The 21,355-nt window shown below is 43.0% G+C and overlaps 1 protein-coding gene across 1 annotated transcript; it reads right to left on the bottom strand.

Moving 5' to 3' along the window:
* Positions 1-2,232: 2,232 nt before the first annotated feature.
* On the bottom strand, positions 2,233-5,246 carry LOC125556055 (uncharacterized). Its single transcript, XM_048718857.2, has 8 exons — positions 5,178-5,246; positions 4,984-5,097; positions 4,468-4,752; positions 4,119-4,379; positions 3,816-3,859; positions 3,427-3,613; positions 2,645-2,904; positions 2,233-2,380 (listed from the first exon to the last, which is right to left on the bottom strand). The coding sequence occupies exons 1-8, from the start codon at positions 5,244-5,246 to the stop codon at positions 2,233-2,235; spliced, it is 1,368 nt and encodes a 455-aa protein (XP_048574814.2).
* Positions 5,247-21,355: the final 16,109 nt, after the last annotated feature.

Below are 21,355 nucleotides of genomic sequence, written 5' to 3'. Positions count from 1 at the left end.
AAATGAGTGAACCTCATTTCACGCAACAAGATTGGCCAACATTGAGCCCGACTCCAAACAACCAAAATGAAGGTTTTGAAGAGGAGAATGATGAGTACGAGGAGGATGACAACGAAGTTGATCTCCATGACAACAATGTGGGTGATCTCGACCAATATCATGTGCAAGAGACAATGGACCAATCGATCCCTTTTTCCCATGCATATGCATCAGACTCGGATGACGATGGTCCCGATGAAGAAGTTGATGAGGAGGGGTTCACACCGAAGGAGGCCCAAGCATTCAAGAAGGTATTCGGGCGGGATCACAAGACACCATTGTTCAAGGATCTTAGTCTCGCGGATGAAGCCGTTGTGGATGGTGGCAAATGCATATCTCTTGGAGCTAGACCAAGTTCTCACCGTGATTTGGAAGATGGCAAGAACGGGATATATCCCGGTTGTGAGTTTCAATCCTTCTTGGAATTGAAGATGTGGCTCGACAAATACTCGGTTACGCATTATCGTCCACATAAAGTGGCCAACTCGGACGTCAATGTGCGTTACACGGTGAAATGTGAAGTGCCAAGTTGTCCATGGATTGTACGTGCAAGGCCATGAAAAGGAGGTCCCACTTGGCGCATAGTGAGTTGTCTACCAAATCACATGTGCCGGCACAAGAATGCGGATGGCAAGCTTGTGTACCAACAACACAGACAACTCACGCCCGAGTTCATCGCTTATAGGCTTTCCAATCAAATATCCACACTTCCAACAATGAGCATCAAGAGTGTCATTGACCTTGTGAAATCCATCTTTCATTACAAGGTGAAGTACGACAAGGCATGGAAGGCAAAGCAAGCCGCATTCAAGATGTTGTATGGCAATTGGGAGGAAGCATACAACCGACTCCCTAGGTTGTTGTTAGCTATGGCCACCACAAACCCAGGCATGCTTCACGTGGTTGAGCCTCATGGGCACCAAACATTGATTCACAACGGGAGGACCGTTCGAGTATTTGGCCGTGCATTTTGGGCCATTGAGCAATGTGTGAGGGCTTTTGAGCATTGTCGGCCCGTCATCACCATTGATGGCACGTTCTTGACCGGATAATACAAGGGCACTTTATTGGTTGCAATAGCAAGTGATGCCAATAACCGGGTGTTGCCTTTGGCTTTCGCTTTGGTTGAGGTGGAGAACAATGATAACTGGGAGTGGTTCTTGCGTCAATTGAGAAAAAGGGTATTACCAGCTGAAAGGGAAATTTGTGTCATATCGGATCGCCATCCAGGAATTCTAAATGCGGTGGTGGTTGACATTCCCAGACATAGAAAGTTGCACCATCGATGGTGCATGAGGCACTTTTGTGCAAACTTCTATAGGGCATGTGGTATCAAGGAGTTGGCCGATGATCTTCAAGATTGTTGTCTCGCTTTCACCAATAAGCGGTTTGCCACATTGTTCAATGCATTGCTCAGACACAAGAAACTTGACCCCGGTGGTCATGAATTTCTCAGTAAGAACATGGTGGTCTAGGCCGTGGTGGCGGTAGAGGCCATGGTGGCGGTAGAGGCCGTGGTGGTGGTCTAGGCCGTGGTGGTGGTAGAGGCCGTGGTGGTGATCTTGGCCTTGGCGGCGGCTGTGGTGGAGGAATGTTCACTTGGCTCAATGGACCATTGCCGTATGTGACTTACTATGATCTTGTTCTTTTGGCTCAATGCTTGTGTTGTCATTTTGCATTGTGTGACTAACTATTATATTGACATTTTCATAGGTATGGAAACAATGAAGGGGGTGGAGGACACGGAGGCGAAAGGTGAGCTCCCTTGGTGGTCGGAGGAGGGAGAAGAAGAACAAGAAGAAGAAGAGAGGAAGAAGAAGGGACAAGGACCATGGCCTTTTCTATGAACCAAAATGTGTGCTACTATGTGATATGAGACGTAAATGACTATGTCTTTTTGGCTAAATGTTTGTGTATGAATTGTCTTAAGTTATGAACTCGTCGACATAAAATTTTTGTTTGTTCAAATTGCTGTGATGATGTAGTCATTGTAAGTATTATGATGTTCCGGTGAATGAATGTGCTGTCAACTCTGTTTTTGCAGTAAACAACCGTGCAGTGCCCAGAACAAAGGCGTTGCACTGTTCTATGCAGCGCCGAACGGACGGGCGTCACACTATAACGTGCAGCGCCTTGCTCTGGGGCGCTGCACTATGACTTGGTAATTTTCGTGGATCGTCAGTGCTCAAAGCCTTATGTGGCCCTATGGGTAGCCATGGCCAGTGAAGCAGCACCTATGAGACGGGCGCTGCACTGTGAGGTGCAGCGCCTAGGCGTTGGGCGCTGCATAGTACAGTGCAGCGCCTGACTGTTAGGCACTGCAGTGCTGTTAACTGCCAAACTGCAGAAACAGATTCCATTTTGGCAAATACAAATACTGAACAATTCAACTGAACAAAGACAACATCATTTAGGACAAATACTGAACAAAGACAACTAATAACTTGAACATCACATCATTTAGGACAATTCAACATTACTACTAGTTCGCAAACACAAATACCACAATAGTAAGAGTTCACCAACATATAACATAACCCAACAAGTTCATCAACCTAACGAAACGGCTACAATAGAGCACTTCCATAGTAACAAACACTAATGCCTTCCGCCCGTGTTCCTGGTGCCACGCCTACAGGCAATCTTCTTCTTCCTGGGTGGACGAGCCTGCTCTTCCTGCACTTCCTCCTCCGCCTCCTCCTCCGCCTCATGATCCAAGCTAGCCATCCGCGAGGTCCCTACGACCACCTTTGGGTTGCCTCTGTTGTCAAAGTCATCGGGCGTGTACCGGCGTCTAGGCTGCCTAGGCTTGAACACATATGGGGACCGAAGTTGAGCGTCCGCCAAAGTCATGTCATCATCAAGCTCATCGCCCTATCACACAATCAAACAATATGGTGAAGACCGACGTCGTAATCAAGTGAGAATCACATCTAAAGGATTAGTCATACCTCTTGGGTGACCGCACCCTCATCATCCTGATAAGCATATGAGGAACTCACATCGTCCCTCTGATGGTGAGATGAGGGGCTGATGGTGTACCAAACCTAGAGGCAGATGGTTCATCAAATTCGGGATCACGGCAACCGAGAAGATTTGCTAACCGCCTTAACTTCCTGGCCTGACGCTGTAACATGAACAAGTGTGGAAGATATGAAACTCTGCAACATAGGCTACCTCTCATAGTGAATGCGATTTGTACCTTGAGGAATGCTCGTAGTGAACCATCATCATTGCCTTTTCCAGCCGGTGTTTCCTCCAGAATAGACTAGCTCTCATCAGCTGCTTTCTTGATCTCGGTGCGCTGCGGATGAGAAAGAATGAACACGTTAGCCATTCAAACATGTGTAATACGGCCAACAGGAAAGTAAAGAAGAAACACTTTACCACATAGTTAATCACCGGAACAGCAGGGACTCCGTGCCCTACCCTGACATCTCTGTTGTACTTCCCCTTTGATAGATCCTCAAAGTTTACGGGTTCTTCAAGAATATCCTCATTATATGCCAGCGGGCATATCTCAACTTGAGTATTTTCAAGAAGCCATCGTATGTAGTTATCAAAAGCAAGTGGACTATGCTCACGAAGCTTGGCGCGTGCACTGCTACGAGCTTCCTCCACACAAAGCTGGAAGCGGGTAACATACGAAGCATGATGCTTGTCCCAGTCCTTTATCTTTCGTTGCCTTCTCCTGTCCAACCTGCATGGTACAAAACCAAACATTAGCAAAATCAAGGAGTGACGATGCTTAGTCAATACGGTTCATGCTCTCTTACCTATGAAGTGCTTTGTCCGTATCCACCCATTCCGGCGGGTGAGGCTGGAATAGACCAAACTGACGACACACGCGATGTGGCAAATGAAACTCAACAACCCAGTTGCATATCAGTGGGCACCGCATATGCCAGAGATCCCTATCCCGCAAGCACATCGGGTTGATGGTAAACTCCGGGGTGTACCCAAGTTTGTCATTGGCGCCATATGGCTGCCATTCCACCTATGAAATAGGGCAAGAATGCAAAATTGGTGAATTTTTTTCAGGCAAATATGAGAAATGACTGAAGTAATGACCTCGTTACCTGCTCAGGCGTAATTGTGTCCAACTCGGCAACGTACTTCTGGTACATGAGATTGACATCGTTCGTCATCTCGGAAACCACATCCCACTTGTAAGCCCAAGTGGGGCGCCGTAATTCGTCATCTTCATCTTCATACCAAGGATTAAACCTGACGCTCTTCGGGCATCCAATAGGCAGACGCTCCCAGCTCCATACAGAAAGTAGAAGCATATTACCACCAATGCCTGCACTACCTGTGATCCTGCAACACGCATCGTCCAGCTGCATATGAAAGAAAAACAATGTTAACTTGACAGCAAGCTTGCATTGCTAATGAAGAAATGAGTTGATCACAAAACAGACCAACTACCTGTCGGTACAAGTAGGCAAGAGTCGCTGAACCCCAGCTCCATTTGCTATCGAAGACGGTCAACGCCTTTAGCCACATCCATGGAGCGTTCTTGCCAGTGGAGTCAGGAAACAAAGTCCTCGACACAACATACCACATGTAGACACGAGCATGTGTCTGGATCATATCATCAGTGGCATCCGGAGGGCACGTCGCAAAGTGAGTTTGAATCCACGTGAAAGCAGCTCCGGCTGCTTTCCTTTCCTTCTTCTTCTTCTCTTCTCCCTCCTCTACATCAGCCTCAGCCTCGGTAGGAGCCATACCGATAAGAGCAATCATCTGCTCGCGCCACCCATCAGAATCGGTGCTCATACAGAGAGGCATCCCGTCGATAGCAAGACCGGTGATCAACGAGACATCCTCGAGCGTCACGGTCATCTCCCTAGTCCAAAGATGGAAACTATGCGTCTCCGGCCTCCACCGATCAGCAAGAGCGGACACCAGTGGAGCGTTCAGATTCGGCGTGGACCGGCTGACCAACTGAATCCACGGGAGTAGTCCTGCCTGCTTGATGTACGGTGTGTACCGCTCATCGTAAAGCATGGCAGGACCAGAGACCCCGTGATACCGAATCTTCAAAGGTTCAAGCTTCTGCAAAAAACAAGTAATGACAAATCTTAGGGCATGTAAATTTCAACTTAAGGCAAAATATTTAGATTACTCGTTATTACCATCTCCTTCTCGCGCATCATGTAGGCCCGGTGTTTCATGTCGTAGACATTGTCGAGAAGCCAAACCATCCTTACAAAGTTCAAACAATAAACATATATGAGTTCATCTTCATCTCAAATATCGGTATACACTAAACATCTAATATGTGTTCAATTACAAGAATCTCAACATCTCCTTCTCACACAATGAATATGTCATATGTGTTCAAATAAACTCAACATCTAATATTTCAAATAAAATCAACATCTAATATATATCTAAAAAAACAGATCATATATCTCTACAAAACTCAACATCTCATTGTTATCTATATAAATAGGCATCTCATATATATATATATATAAACAAAACAATCTAGGGTTTCACTAACAAGAACTATATATTGTGAACTAAGCAACAACACTACAGTACTACCACTATGAATACACATCCTAAATCAAGCAAATCAAGGGTTCCATCAAATCTTGGACAAATCTCTAAAATGGCAACAAATTTACGGAGGAAAAGAAAGGGAACGAAGGAGTTTACCTAGTAGGATGGATTGGAGATCGAATCCACGGATCAAATCTTCAGATCTGAGAGGGATGTGGGGGGGGATTCGATGGGGGCGCCGCCGCTGCTCTCTGTCCATAGAGCGGAGAGGGGGAAGAACTGCCTGGCCGGGCTGGGCCGATGCGCTTTAACTCATAGTGCAGCGCCCAAGAGCTAGGCGCTGCACAATACAAGTGCGGCGCCTAAGTCTGAGGCGCTGCAGTGCTGTCTGTGGGGCCGCACCTGGACCAGGCTGCCACGCTGGCAGGAGGTGCGACACCCAAGAGAGAGGCGCTGCATAGTAGTGTGTGGCGCCCAGCTGTCGGGCACCACACGAAAGGGTCAGCAGAGTGAATTTTTTTCGGAACGAGGTCAGTTTGTGATTTGATTTGGCCCTCAGGTCAAATATGTGATTTCTGCCAGATGAGAACCCCGTTGCAGACAACTTGTCTAGGTTAGAGAAAGTTCTTGATAACCCACTACCTATTGATGATAGGTTTCCTGATGAACAATTAAATGTCATAAATGCTTCTAGCACTGCTCCATGGTATGCTGATTATGCTAATTACATTGTTGCTAAATTTATACCACCTAGTTTCACATACCAGCAAAATAAAAAGTTTTTCTATGATTTGAGACATTACTTTTGGGATGACCCACATCTTTATAAAGAAGGATTAGATGGTATTATTAGGCGTTGTGTACCTGAGCATGAACAGGAATAGATCCTACGCAAGTGTCACTCCGAGGCTTATGGAGGGCACCACGCTGGAGATAGAACTATGCATAAGGTATTGCAATCTGGTTTTTATTGGCCTACTCTCTTCAAGGATGCCTGTAAGTTTGTCTTGTCTTGTGATGAATGTCAAAGAATCGGTAATATTAGTATACGTCAAGAAATGCCTATGAATTATTCACTTGTTATTGAACCATTTAATGTTTGGGGCTTTGATTATATGGGACCTTTTCCTTCCTCTAATGGGTATACACATATTTTAGTTGCTGTTGATTACGCTACTAAGTGGGTAGAAGCTATTCCAACCAGTAGTGCTGATCATAACACCTCTACTAAGATGCTTAAAGAAGTTATTTTTCCGAGGTTTTGAGTCCCTAGATATTTAATGATTGATGGTGGTTCACATTTTATTCATGGTGCCTTTCGTAAAATGCTTGCTAAGTATGATGTTAATCATAGAATTGCATCTCCTTATCACCCACAGTCTACTGGTCAAGTAGAATTGAGTAACCGAGAGCTCAAATTAATTTTGCAAAAGACTGTTAATAGATCTAGAAAGAATTGGTCCAAGAAAGTTGATTATGCATTATGGGCCTATAGAACTGCATATAAAACCCCTATGGGTATGTCTCCATATAAAATGTTTTATGATAAAGCATGTCACTTACCTCTCGAACTAGAACATAAGGCATATTGGGCTATCAAAGAGCTCAACTATGACTTCAAACTTGCCGGTGAAAAGAGGTTATTTGACATTATCTCACTTGATGAATGGAGAACCCAAGCCTATGAGAATGCCAAACTGTTTAAAGAAAAAGTTAAAAGATGGCATGATAAAAGGATACAAAAGCGCGAGTTCAATGTAGGTGATTATGTATTGCTATACAACTCTCGTTTAAGATTTTTTGCAGGCAAACTTCTCTCTAAATGGGAAGGTCCTTACGTTATCAAGGAGGTCTATCATTCCGGTGCCATTAAAATGAACAACTTCGAAGGCACAAATCCGAAGGTGGTGAACGGTCAAAGAATCAAACATTATATGTCAGGTAATCCTATAAATGTTGAAACTAATATTATTGAAACTGTAACCCGGAGGAATACATAAGGGACACTTTCCGGAACGTTTCAGACTCCGAAAAGGAATAGGTACGTGGTACGGTAAGTAAACCGACTCCAAAACAGTTATAATGGCAATTTTTCTCTGTTTTGGAATATTTAAGAAAATAGGAAAATAAGAAGCAGACCGGAAAGGACACGAGGCTTCCACAAGGGTGGAGGGCGCGCCCTACCCCCCTGGGCGCGCCCCCTGCCTCGTGGGCACCTCGTGTGCCCCCCGGACTCCGTTTTCTTGTACGATACTCCTTTTGGTCGGTAAAAATTCATTATATAATCTCCCGAAGGTTTTGACCACCGTATCATGCAAATATCTCCTATCTTTGTTTCGAGCTATTTTTCTGACAGATCTAGATCGCCATGGTGTCTTCAAGTGCCCCCAAGGACAAGTTCTTCGAGAAGGTCATAAACCCCTACCTCACGGAAGTGATGCAACACCCTCAAACCATTGAGATGCGTGAGGGGTTGTTGCACATCCGCGATGTGGAGGGACCGAGGAGGACCAGAAGCGTGGAGACAAGGCTCGAGGCAATGGAGCAACAAGTTTTCAAGTGTCTGGAGATGGTGGAGAGTGGACTCAACTCCAATCACATAATGATCACGGAGTTCACCAACAACCACAAGCTAGACACCAAGGACATTGGGGAGGCCATCTTCAAGCTTCACGGGAAAATCGAGCGCGTCCAAGCCCAGATCTATGACCTGCAAAACCAAAACTATGAGTATGAATATAGATTCAAGAGGATGAGTTTGGCTGCAGATTTGAGGATTCCGGAGACTCGATCATCCTTCTATGATGGTGAGCTTATGCCTTGGAAGATGGACGACAAGCCTACATCATCAACAACTCCTTCATCACCACCTCAGAGGAAGGAGACATAATCACATGGGGATGGGCACTCCCCTTGGCAACTGCCAAGCTTGGGGGAGCGCCCCGGTATCATATCACCATCACAGCTTTTATCTTTACCGATGTTCTTGGTTCGATCTTTTTGATAATATCTTGATCTAGTAGAATAAAGTTTTAGTATGATCTAGTTGTGAGTTTTGCTTTATGATCCTTCTATGTAATCGAGTCCGTGAGCTATATATAATAAAGATTAGTGTTGAGTCAAGGGCTTGATTACCTTTCTATGATCTTGAGGGAATAAAATAAAAGAGAAGAAATAAAAAGAAATAAAGAGATCATATGGATCTTATGGAGAGTAATGAGCTCACATATAAAGAGTATGATGAATAAAAGTTGTTGAGAGTTGACAAACATAGTTTTGGTCATCCTTGCAATTAATAGGAAGTAATAAAGAAAGAGAGGTCTTCACATATAAATATACTATCTTGGATATCTTTTATGATTGTGAGCACTCATTAAAGTATGATATGCTAAAGAGTTAACGTTGGACAAGGAAGACAACGTAATGGGTTATGTTTTCTTACATCTGAGATAAATTATATTGTCATGGATCATCCAACATGTTGAGCTTGCATTTCCCTCTCATGCTAGCCAAGTTCTTTGCACCAAGTATAAATACTACTTGTGCTTCCAAATATCCTTAAACACGGTTTTGCCATGAGAGTCCACCATACCTACCTATGGATTGAGTAAGATCCTTCAAGTAAGTTGTCATTGGTGCATGCAATAAAAATTGCCTTCTAAATATGTATGATTTATTAATGTGGAGAAAATAAGCTTTATACGATCTTGTGATATGGAAGAAATAAAAGCGACGGACTGCGTAATAAAGGTCCATATCACAAGTGGCAATATAAAGTGACGTTCTTTTGCATTAAGATTTTGTGCATCCAACCATAAAAGCGCATGACAACCTCTGCTTCCCTCTGCGAAGGGCCTATCTTTTACTTTTATCTTCTACCTTATATAAGAGTCATGGTGATCTTCACCTTTCCTTTTTACATTTTATCCTTTGGCAAGCACAATGTGTTGGAAAGATCCTAATATATATGGCTAATTAGATGTGGGTTTGCATGAACTATTATTGTTGACGTTACCATTCAGGTAAAGAGTTGGGAGGCAAAACTATAAGCCCCTATCTTTCTCTGTGTCCGATTAAAACTCCATATCCATAAGTATTGCGTGAGTGTTAGCAATTGTGAAAGACTAAATGATGGTTTAGTATGTGGACTTCCTGAAAATCTCTTATATTGACTCTTTCCTATGTTATGATAAATTGCAATTGCCTCAATGACTGAGATTAGAGTTTGTTAGTTTTCAATGAAGTTTATGATTCATACTTGAAATTGTGATTGAATTGTTACTTTATCATAAGAGATCATATGACAATATATATATATATATATATGTTGCTGTTCTAAGAATGATCATGATGCCCTCATGTCTGTATTTTATTTTATCGACACCTCTATCTCTAAACATGTGGACATATTTTTCGATATCGGCTTTCGCTTGAGGACAAGCGAGGTCTAAGCTTGGGGGAGTTGATACGTCCATTTTGCATCATGCTTTTATATCGATATTTATTGCATTATGGGCTGTTAGTACACATTACGTCACAATACTTATGCCTATTCTCTCTTATTTTACAAGGTTTACATGAAGAGGGAGAATGCCGGCAACTGGGATTCTAGGCTGGAAAAGGAGCAAATATTAGAGACCTATTCTGCATAGCTCCAAAAGTCCTGAAACTTCACGGAAGTTATTTCTAGAATATATAAAAAATATTGGGTGAAAGAAGTTCCAGAGGGGGCCCACACCCCGGCCACGAGGGTGGGGGCGCGCCCTACCCCCCTGGGCGCGCCCCCTGCCTTGTGGGCTCCCCGGTGGGATGCCCATCTTCTGCTATATGAGGTCTTTCGTCTGAGAAAAAAATCATAAGCAAGCTTTGGGGAAGAAACTCCGCCGCCATGAGGCGGAACCTTGGCGGAACCAATCTAGGGCTCTGGCAGAGCTGTTCTGCCGGGGAAACTTCCCTTCGGGAGGGGGAAATCATCGCCATCGTCATCACCAATGTTCCTCTCATCGGGAAGGGGTGAATCTCCATCAACATCTTCACCAACACCATCTCATCTCAAACCCAAGTTCATCTCTTGTATCCAATCTTTGTATCCAAACCTCAGATTGGTACGTGTGGGTTGCTAGTAGTGTTGATTACTCCTTGTAGTTGATGCTACTTGGTTTATTTGGTGGAAGATCATATGTTCAGATCCATTATGCATATTAATACCCCTCTGATTATGACATGAATATGCTTTGTGAGTAGTTACGTTTGTTCCTGAGGATATGGGAGAAGTCTTGCTATAAGTAGTCATGTGAATTTGGTATTTGTTCGATTTTTTGATGAGATGTATGCTGTCATCCCTCTAGTGGTGTCATGTGAACGTCGACTACATGACACTTCACCATTGTTTGGGCCTAGAGGGAGGCATTGGGAAGTAATAATTAGATGGTGGGTTGCTAGAGTGACAGAAGCTTAAACCCTAGTTTATCCGTTGCTTTGTAAGGGGTTGATTTGGATCCATATGTTTCATGCTATGGTTAGGTTTACCTTAATACTTCTGTTGTAGTTGCGGATGCTTGCAATGGGGGTTAATCATAAGTGGGATGCTTGTCCAAGTAAGGACAGTACCAAGCACCAGTCCACCCACATATCAAATTATCAAACTACCGAATGCGAATCACATGATCGTGATGAAAACTAGCTTGACGATAATTCCCATGTGTCCTCGGGAGTGCTTTCCTTCATATAAGAGTTTGTCCAGGCTTGTCCTTTGCTACAAAAAGGATTGAGCCATATTGATGCACCTTATTTACTTTTATTACTTGCTATTCGTTACAAATTATCTTATCACAAAACTATCTGTTACCGATAAGTTCAGTGCTTGCAGAGAGTACCTTGCTGAAAAACGCTTATCATTTCCTTCTGCTCCTCATTGGGTTCGACACTCTTACTTATCGAAAGGACTATGATAGATCCCCTATACTTGTGGGTCATCAGTATCTCTAGGCCCTCTCGGTAATGCACATCACTATAAGCCTTGCAAGCAATGTAACTAATTAATGAGTTAGTTGTGGGGTGACACATTATGGAATGAGTAAAGAGACTTGCCGGTAACGAGATTGAACTAGGTATGATGATACCGACGATCGAATCTCAGGTAAGTAACATACCGACGACAAAGGGAATAACGTATGTTGTTATGCGGTTTGACCGATAAAGATCTTCGTAGAATATGTAGGAGCCAATATGAGCATCCAGGTTCCGCTATTGGTTATTGACCAGAGATATGTCTCGGTCATGTCTACATAGTTCTCGAATCCATATGGTCCGCACGCTTAACGTTCGATGACGATTTGTATTATGAGTTATGTGTTTTGGTGACTGAAGTTTGTTCGGAATCCCGGATGAGATCACAGACATGACGAGGAGTCTTAGAATGGTCGAGAGGTAAAGATTCATATATTGGAAGGTTGTATTCAGACATCAGAATGGTTCCGAGTGATCCGGGGATTTTTCCGGAGTATCGAGGGGTTACCGTAACCCCCCAGGGGAATATTGGGCCTACATGGGCCATAGGGGAGAGGGGAGGCATCCCACAAGGGGTAGCCGCGCCCCCTCACTATAGGGAGTCTGAATTGGACTAGGGAGGGAGCCCCCTTTCCTTCTCCTCTTCCTCTCCCTTCCCTCTTTCCCCCCTCCGAAAAAGGAAAGGAAGTCCAACTAGGATTGGGAATCCTAGTTGACTCCCCCCTTTGGCGCGCCCCCTAGGTCGGCCGCCTCCTCCCCTCCTCCTCTATATACAGGGGCAGGGGGCACCCCAAAAGCACATCAACTATTCCTCAGCCATGTGCGGTGCCTCCCTCCATGGTTTACCACCTCGGTCATATTGTCGTAGTGCTTAGGCGAAGCCCTGCACGGATCACATCATCGACACCGTCACTATGCAGTCGTGCTAACAAAACTTTCCCTCGACCCTGTACTGGATCAAGAGCTCGAGGGATGTCATCATGCCGAATGTGTACTGAACACGGAGGTGCCGTATGTTTGGTACTTGGATCAGTTGGATCGCGAAGACGTTCGACTACATCAACCGCGTTAACATAACGCTTCCGCTTTCGGTCTACGAGGGTATGTGGACACACTCTCACCCTCTCGTTGCTATGCATCTCCTAGATAGATCTTGCGTGATCGTAGGAATTTTTTTGAAATTGCATGCTACGTTCCCCAACACATCGTCACCTCGTCCTTAGCCAATCTTCGTTTAATCCGTAGCCCCTGTTTCAAGTTGCAAATATGAGCAACAGAATCAGTATCAAATACCCAGGCGCTACTACGAGCATTAGTAAGGTACACATCAATAACATGTATGTCAAATATACCTTTCACTTTGCCATCCTTCTTATCCGCCAAATACTTTGGGAGGTTCCGCTTCCAGTGATCAGTCCCTTTGAAGTAGAAGCACTTGGTTTCAGGCTTCGATCCAGACTTGGGCTTCTTCCATTGAGCAGTAACTTGCTTGCTGCTCTTCTCAAAGTTCCCCTTCTCCACTTTGCCCTCTTTTCCATCCCTTTCATATTATAGTTCATCACGAAGCCTTGATAGCTTGGTGGCAGTGATTGAAGAACTCTGTCAATGACACTATCATCAGGAAGATTAACTCCCAGCGGAGTCAAGTGGTTATGGTACCCAGACTTCTGAGTATGTGTTCACTGACAGAACTATTCTCCTCCATCTATGTGTTCACTGACAGAACTATTCTCCTCCATCTTGCAGCTATAGAACTTGTTGGAGACTTCATATCTCTCAACTCGGGCATTTGCTTGAAATATTAACTTCAACTCCTGGAACATCTCATATGCTCCATGATGTTCAAGACATCTTTGAAGTCCCGATTCTAAGACGTAAAGCATGGCACACTGAACTATCGAGTAGTCATCAGCTTTGCTCTGCCAGACGTTCATAATGTCCGGAGTTGCTCCCGCAGCGGGTCTTGCACCTAGCGGTGCTTCCAGGGCATAATTCTTCTGTGCAGCAATGAGGATAATCCTCAAGTTACGGACCCAGTCCGTGTAGTTGCTACCATCATATTTCAACTTAGCTTTCTCTAGGAACACATTAAAATTCAAGGAAGCGGTAGCATGGGCCATTGATCTACAACAACATAGATATGCAAAAACCATCAGGTACTAAGTCCATGATAAATTAAAGTTCAATTAATCATATTACTAAAGAACTCCCACTTAGATAGACATCCCTCTAGTCATCTAAATGATCATGTGATCCATATCAACTAAACCATGTCCGATCATCACATGAGATGGAGTAGTTTTCAATGGTGAACATCACTATGTTGATCATATCTACTATATGATTCACGTTCGACCTTTCGGTCTCAGTGTTCCGAGGCCATATCTGCATATGCTAGGCTCGTCAAGTTTAACCCGAGTATTCTGCATGTGCAAAACTGGCTTGCACCTGTTGTATGTGAACGTAGAGCTTATCACACCCGATCATCATGTGGTGTCTCGGCACGACGAACTGTAGTAATGGTGCATACTCAGGGAGAATTTAGTGAGGGATCATCTTATAACGCTACCGCCGTACTAAGCAAAATAAGATGCATAAAGGATAAACATCACATGCAATCAAAATATGTGACATGATATGGCCATCATCATCTTGTGCCTCTGATCTCCATCTCCAAAGCACCGTCATGATCTCCATCGTCACCGGCCTGACACCTTGATCTCCATCGTAGGATCGTTGTCGTCTCGCCAACTATTGCTTCTACGAATATCGCTACCACTTAGTGATAAAGTAAAGCAATTACATGGCGATTGCATTTCATATAATAAAGCGACAACCATAAGGCTCCTGCCAGTTGCCGATAACTTCTACAAAACATGATCATCTCATACAACAATTTATATATCATCACGTCTTGACCATATCATATCACAACATGCCCTGCAAAAGCAAGTTAGACGTCCTCTACTTTGTTGTTGCAAGTTTTACGTGGCTGCTACGGGCTTCTAGCAAGAATCGTTCTTACCTACGCATCAAAACCACAATGATTTTTCGTCAAGTGTGATGTTTTAACCTTCAACAAGGACCGACCGTAGTCAAACTCGATTCAACTAAAGTTGGAGAAACAGACACCTGCCAGCCACCTGTGTGCGAAGCATGTCGGTAGAACCAGTCTCATGAACACGGTCATGTAATGTCGGTCCGGGCCGCTTCATCCAACAATACCGCCGAATCAAAGTAAGACGTTGGTGGTAAGCAGTATGACTATTATCGCCCACAACTCTTTGTGTTCTACTCGTGCATATCATCTACGCATAGACCTGGATCGGAAGCCACTGTTGGGAAACATAGCATGCAATTTCAAAAAAAATCCTACGATCACGCAAGATCTATCTAGGAGATGCATAGCAACGATAGGGGGAGAGTGTGTCCACGTACCCTCGTAGACCGAAAGCGGAAGCGTTAGGTTAACACAGTTGATGTAGTCGAACGTCTTCACGATCCAACCGATCCAAGTACCGAACGTACGGCACCTCCATGTTCAGCACACATTCAGCTCGATGACGTCCCTTGAGCTCTTGATCGAGTAGAGGGTCGAGGGAGAGTTCCGACAACACGATGGCGTGGTGACGGTGATGGTGATGTGATCCACGCAGGGCTTCGCCTACGCACTACGACACTATGACCGGAGGAGTAAACAGTGGAGGGGGGCGCCGCACATGGCTAAGAGAAATCTTGGTGTGCCTTTGGGGTCCCCCCTGCCCACTGATAACAAACAAGTATAGGGGATCGCAACAGTTTTCAAGGGTAGAGTATTCAACCCAAATTTATTGATTCGACACAAGGGGAGCCAAAGAATATTCTCAAGTATTAGCAACTAAGTTGTCAATTCAACCACACCTGGATAACTTAATATCTGTGATACGTCTCCAACGTATCTACTGTTCCAAACACTTTTGCCCTTGTTTTGGACTCTAACTTGCATGATTTGAATGGAACTAACCCGGACTAATGCTGTTTTCAGCAGAATTACCATGGTGTTATTTATGTGCAGGAGCAAACGTTCTCAGAATGACCTGAAACTTCACGGAGCCACTTTTCAGAAAATAAGAAAAATACATGCCAAAGATGAAGGCCAGGGGGCCCACCGTCTCTCCACGAGGGTGGGGGCGCGCCCCCCTACCTCGTGGGCCCCCCTGTTGCCTCTCCGACTCCAACTCCAACTCTATATATTGTGTTTCGGGGAGAAAAAAATTAGAGAGAAGAAATCATCGCGTTTTACGATACGGAGCCGCCGCCAAGCCCTAAAACCTCTCGGGAGGGCTGATCGGGACTCCGTCCAGGGCTCCGGAGAGGGGAATCCATCGCCATCGTCATCATCAACCATCCTCCATCACCAATTTCATGATGCTCACTGCCGTGCGTGAGTAATTCCATCGTAGGCTTGCTGGACGGTGATGGGTTGGATGAGATCTATCATGTAATCGAGTTAGTTTTGTTAGGGTTTGATCCCTAGTATCCACTATGTTCTGAGATTGATGTTGCTATGACTTTGCTATGCTTAATGCTTGTCACTAGGGCCCGAGTGCCATGATTTCAGATCTGAACCTATTATGTTTTCATCAATATATGAGTGTTCTTGATCCTATCTTGCAAGTCTATAGTCACCTATTATGTGTTATGATCCGTTAACCCCGAAGTGACAATAATCAGGATACTTACCTGTGATGACCGTAGTTTGAGGAGTTCATGTATTCACTATGTGTTAGTGCTTTGTTCCGGTACTCTATTAAAAGGAGGCCTTAATATCCCTTAGTTTCCGTAAGGACCCCGCTGCCACGGGAGGGTAAGACAAAAGATGTCATGCAAGTTCTTTTCCATAAGCACGTATGACTATACTCGGAATACATGCCTACATTACATTGACGAACTAGAGCTAGTTTTGTGTCACCCTAGGTTATGACTGTTACATGATGAACCGCATCCGGCATAATTTTCCATCACCGATCCATTGCCTACGAGCTTTCCATATATTGTTCTTCGCTTATTTACTTTTCTGTTGCTATTGCTATCATCACTACAAAATACCAAAAACATTGCTTTTACTACCGTTACCTTTTGTTCCGTTATCACTACTATCATATTACTTTGCTACTAAATACTTTGCTGCAGATATTTAGTTTCCAGGTGTGGTTGAATTGACAACTTAGCTGCTAATACTTGAGAATATTCTTTGGCTCCCCTTGTGTCGAATCAACAAATTTGGGTTGAATACTCTACCCTCGAAAACTGTTGCGACCCCGTATACTTGTGGGTTATCAAGACTATTTTCTGGCACCGTTGCCGGGGAGCATAGCTCTATTCTTTAAGTCACTTTGGATATATATATCTGCTTATCATTATGAAGAACTTGAGAGATCCAAAAACCAATATCTATCCCTCAACTATGAGGGGAGGTAAGTAACTGCCATCTAGCTCTGCACTTGATTCACCTTCTGTTATGAGTAAGCTTGCGACACCTACACCTGCTTATGCTATTCGTTCTGATATGTCGCGTGTTATTGATGATGCCACTTCTGCTATGCATGATACTTATAATGAAACTACCTCTATGCCTGATACTACTGTGCCACTTAGTGATTTCCTTGATGAACAAATTGCTAGGGCTAGAGAGATTGAAAATATTGAATCTGATGATACTGATGAAAGTGATGATGAAGAATCACTTGTTATTCCTAAGGGTTATGTTTTTGATCAAGAAGCTTCCTTCGCTATTTTAGCTTGCGAAAATAGAAATGAACTAAAAAGGTTATTAGCTAAATGGAGTAAGCAATCTCTAAGTGCTAGAATGAAACCTGACCCTGCTTTTGCTACTTCACCTATCTGTGTTACTGATAAGGATTATGAATTCTCTGTTGATCCTGATATAATTACCTTGGTTGAATCTGATCCTTTTCATGGTTATGAATCTGAAACTGTTGTGGCACATCTTACTAAATTGAATGATATAGCCACCCTGTTCAGTAAAGATGAGAGAACTCGTTACTTTTATATCCTTAAAATATTTCCGTTCTCATTAAAAGGTGATGCTAAGATATGGTTTAATTCTCTTGATCCTGGTTGTGTGCGTAGTCCCCAGGATATGATTTATTATTTCTCTGCTAAATATTTCCCTGCTCATTAGAAACAAGCTGCTTTAAGGGATATATATAATTTTGTGCAAATTGAAGAAGAGTCTCCCACAAGCTTGGGGGAGGCTTCTCCAATTACTTAATGCTTTGCCTGATCATCCTCTTAAGAAAAATGAAATACTTGATATCTTTTATAATGGACTAACCGATGCTTCCAGAGATTACCTGGATAGTTGTGTTGGTTCTGTTTTCAGGGAAAGAACACCGAATGAAGCTGAAATTCTATTGAACAATATGTTGACAAATGAAAATAATTGGACACCTCCGGAGCCAATTCCTGATCCTATTCCTAAACCAACTCCGAGAGAAGAGGGGTATTCTGTTTCTCAGTCCTGAAGATATGCAAGAGGCAAAGAAATCTATGAAAGAAAAAGGTATTAAAGCTGAAGATGTTAAGAATTTACCTCCTACTGAAGAAATACATGGTCTTAATTTACCGCCTATTGAATAAACATATAATCTTAATCCATTACCTATTGAAGAAACTCATGGTCTTGATAACCCGACACAGGTAGTAAAGGTAAATTCTCTCTACAGATATGATAAAGCTGAAATCCCATTTACTAAATTTGCTAGCCCATGCTTAGATGAGTTTGATAAATTTATGGCTAAGCAAGAAGACTTTAATGCTTATTTTGGTAGACAATTGAAATACAATTCAAATATGCTTGAACACTTGGGTGATTATATGGCTAATGTCAAAGGTGAACTTAAACTTATTAGTAAACATGCTTCTATGGTTACCACTCAAGTAGAACAAGTACTTAAAGCTCAAAATGATTTGCTCAATGAATTGAATAGTAAAAATAATGATAATGTTGTTAGAGTGGCTACTAGAACTGGTAGAATGACTCAGGAACCTTTGTATCCTGAAGGCCATCCTAAGAGAATTGAGCAAGATTCTGAGAGAAATAATATAGATGTTCCTAGTTCTTCTAAAAAGAAGAAAAAGAAAAATGATAGGACTTTGCATGCTTCTAGTGATCCTATTGTTGAAACACCGGAGAATCCAAATGATATTTCTATTTCTGATGCTGAAACACAATCTGGTAATGAACCTGAAACTAGTGGTAATGTTAATGATAATGTTCATGATGATGCTCAACCTAGTAATGATAATGATATAGAAATTGAACCTGTTGTTGATCTTGATAACCCACAATCAAAGAATCAACGTTATGATAAGAAAGACTTTTTTGCTAGGAAACATGGTAAAGAAAGAGAACCATGGGTTCAGAAACCCATGCCTTTTCCTCCCAAACCATCCAAGAAAAAGGATGATGAGGATTTTGAGCGCTTTGCTGAAATGATTAGACCTATCTTTTTGCGTATGCGATTAACTGATATGCTCAAAACCAATCCTTATGCTAAGTACATGAAATATATTATTACAAATAAAAGAAAGATACCGGAAGCTGAATTTTCCACCATGCTTGCTAATTATACTTTTAAGGGTGGAATACCAAAGAAACTTGGAGATCCCGGTGTACCCACTATACCATGCTCTATTAAAAGAAATTATGTTAAAACTGCTTTATGCGATATTGGAACCGATGTTAGTGTTATGACACTCTCTTTATATCGTAGACTTGATTTGAGCAAGTTGACACCTACTGAAATTAGGTAACATAGTGTTATTCAAAATTTCTCCGGTTCCATGTTATTCGAAATGAGTTCGTTAACAAGACTTGATCAACTTTGTTAGAGGATTCCTTTTGATGATGATGAGATGGATGAAACTAGAAGGCACAACCGTCTGTACCCCACTTTTACTTTCTGTTATTTATATTAAATAAAATAAAAATAAATATTTTTCTGTCTGTTATCTGATTATCCGTGCAATATAAAAATACCTCGAAAATAAAAGTTCTCCAAATGCCCTGAAATTTAAATATGATTTTTTCCAGAATATTTGAGAATATTTGGCACTGAGAACACAGCAGGGGGGTCAACCACCTGCCCACGAGGGTGGAGGGCGCGCCCTACCCCCCGGGCGCGCCCCCTGCCTCGTGGGCCCACGGTGGCCCTCCTCCACTTATTCCTGCACCCACACACTTCATCTTCCTCCCACAAACACGAATATCCAGCTCAAGCACGAGTTCTAGCTCACTTTGCTACCATTTTCGATATCCTTGCTCAAAGCACCTCTCACAAAACTGCTTGGGGAGATTGTTCCTTGGTATGTGACTCCTCCATTGGTCCAATTAGTTTTTGTTCTAGTGCTTTATTCATTGCAAATTTTTGCTGCTTAGGTGACCTTGTTCTTGAGCTTGCATGTCAAATTTATATGGTCAAAAGTAGTTTTGATGCATGATATAGGCCCTAGGCACTTGTAGGAGTAGTTGCTATCAATATTATTGAGTTTTGTTTACTTTTATTTTGAAGTTACTAAAAATTTTCAGAATTTTTCAGAGGAAGAAAAATGCTTAGGAAAATGTTCCAAGGTGGTTCTTCAAGGAAGCAAGGACCCAGGCTTGCAATGCGTGATGCTGATGACGAGCCACCAAGAGACGCTCCAATGCATCCTTATGAATGGCCTTCTGAGAACTTTATGGATCGAGCGGGAATTAAGGAAGAATTCAACGCATATTTGCGTAACGCTGATCATGAGCTTCGAGGAAGAGAAGTGCAGCCAGTACCACAACCTCACCAGTACCTTTGTGAGGAGGTTTGAATTTTCAACTTCACGTAATTCTCCAACTGTCCTGTTTGATATTTATGATAAATCTTACACTATGGACTTAGAGGATTTTACCACTGCATGCAAACTTCCACAATGGGGTAGTATAAGGGATCCTCGCAAATTTGAATTTAGAGGTTTTCTTGCTAGCATAACTATAGGAGAATCTAGAGATATTACACAAGCTACCATAGGGAGCATTCACTTTCCTGCTATACATTATTTTGCTCTCTTCATAGGTAGATGCATTAATGGTAAAGATGAGGCATGTCATATGTGTGTCCCTGACCTCAGTATTCTTAGGAGTGCTGTGTTAGGAGACCAATCTTATAATTTGGGAGCCATCGTTGCACGTAGGTTGCATCTTAATAGATTTAATGGAGATTTCTTTGGTGGAATTTATGCAACCCACATCGCTAATTTTCTTGGTATAGCCATACGCGAAGATGATATTGAATTACCTCCTGCTTATCTAGATTTTAATGCTATGGTTCACCACCAGTTTGTCGAGAGGAATGAATCACCTCTCCAGTACCGATTAATCTTTGACAGACGTCGTGCTTTCCATATTACTCTCCCTGCTCCTGCCTTCTTTGATTATCAGGCAAGAGGAGGATATACTATTACCAGAGAGGAGGCAGATGAGTACGAGAGGAGAGAGGAGGCCGCTCGTCGCCACGCTGCAGCTCAGCAGGCGATAGCCGCCGCATCGCAGTACGACCCCAGCTACTATTATGGATATCTGCCAGGCCAGCCGTGGCCATAGACCAACTTAGGCCAAAACCTAAGCTTGGGGGAGTACGTATTTCCCACCGACATTACATTTATGTCCACACCCTCATTGCTAGATGTCGGTGCTCACACTTTTTCATTGTATCATCCATGCTAGTTTAATTTCCTTTTTATGCTTTCTTCTTGTGTGTTT

The sequence above is a fragment of the Triticum urartu genome, chromosome 5A (genome assembly GCF_056163025.1).
Source record: "Triticum urartu cultivar PI428250 chromosome 5A, HENAU_Tu73, whole genome shotgun sequence".
Classification (NCBI taxonomy): domain Eukaryota; kingdom Viridiplantae; phylum Streptophyta; class Magnoliopsida; order Poales; family Poaceae; genus Triticum; species Triticum urartu.
Note: the sequence above shows the minus strand (reverse complement) of the source record. Positions and strands in the feature narration are given on the sequence as shown.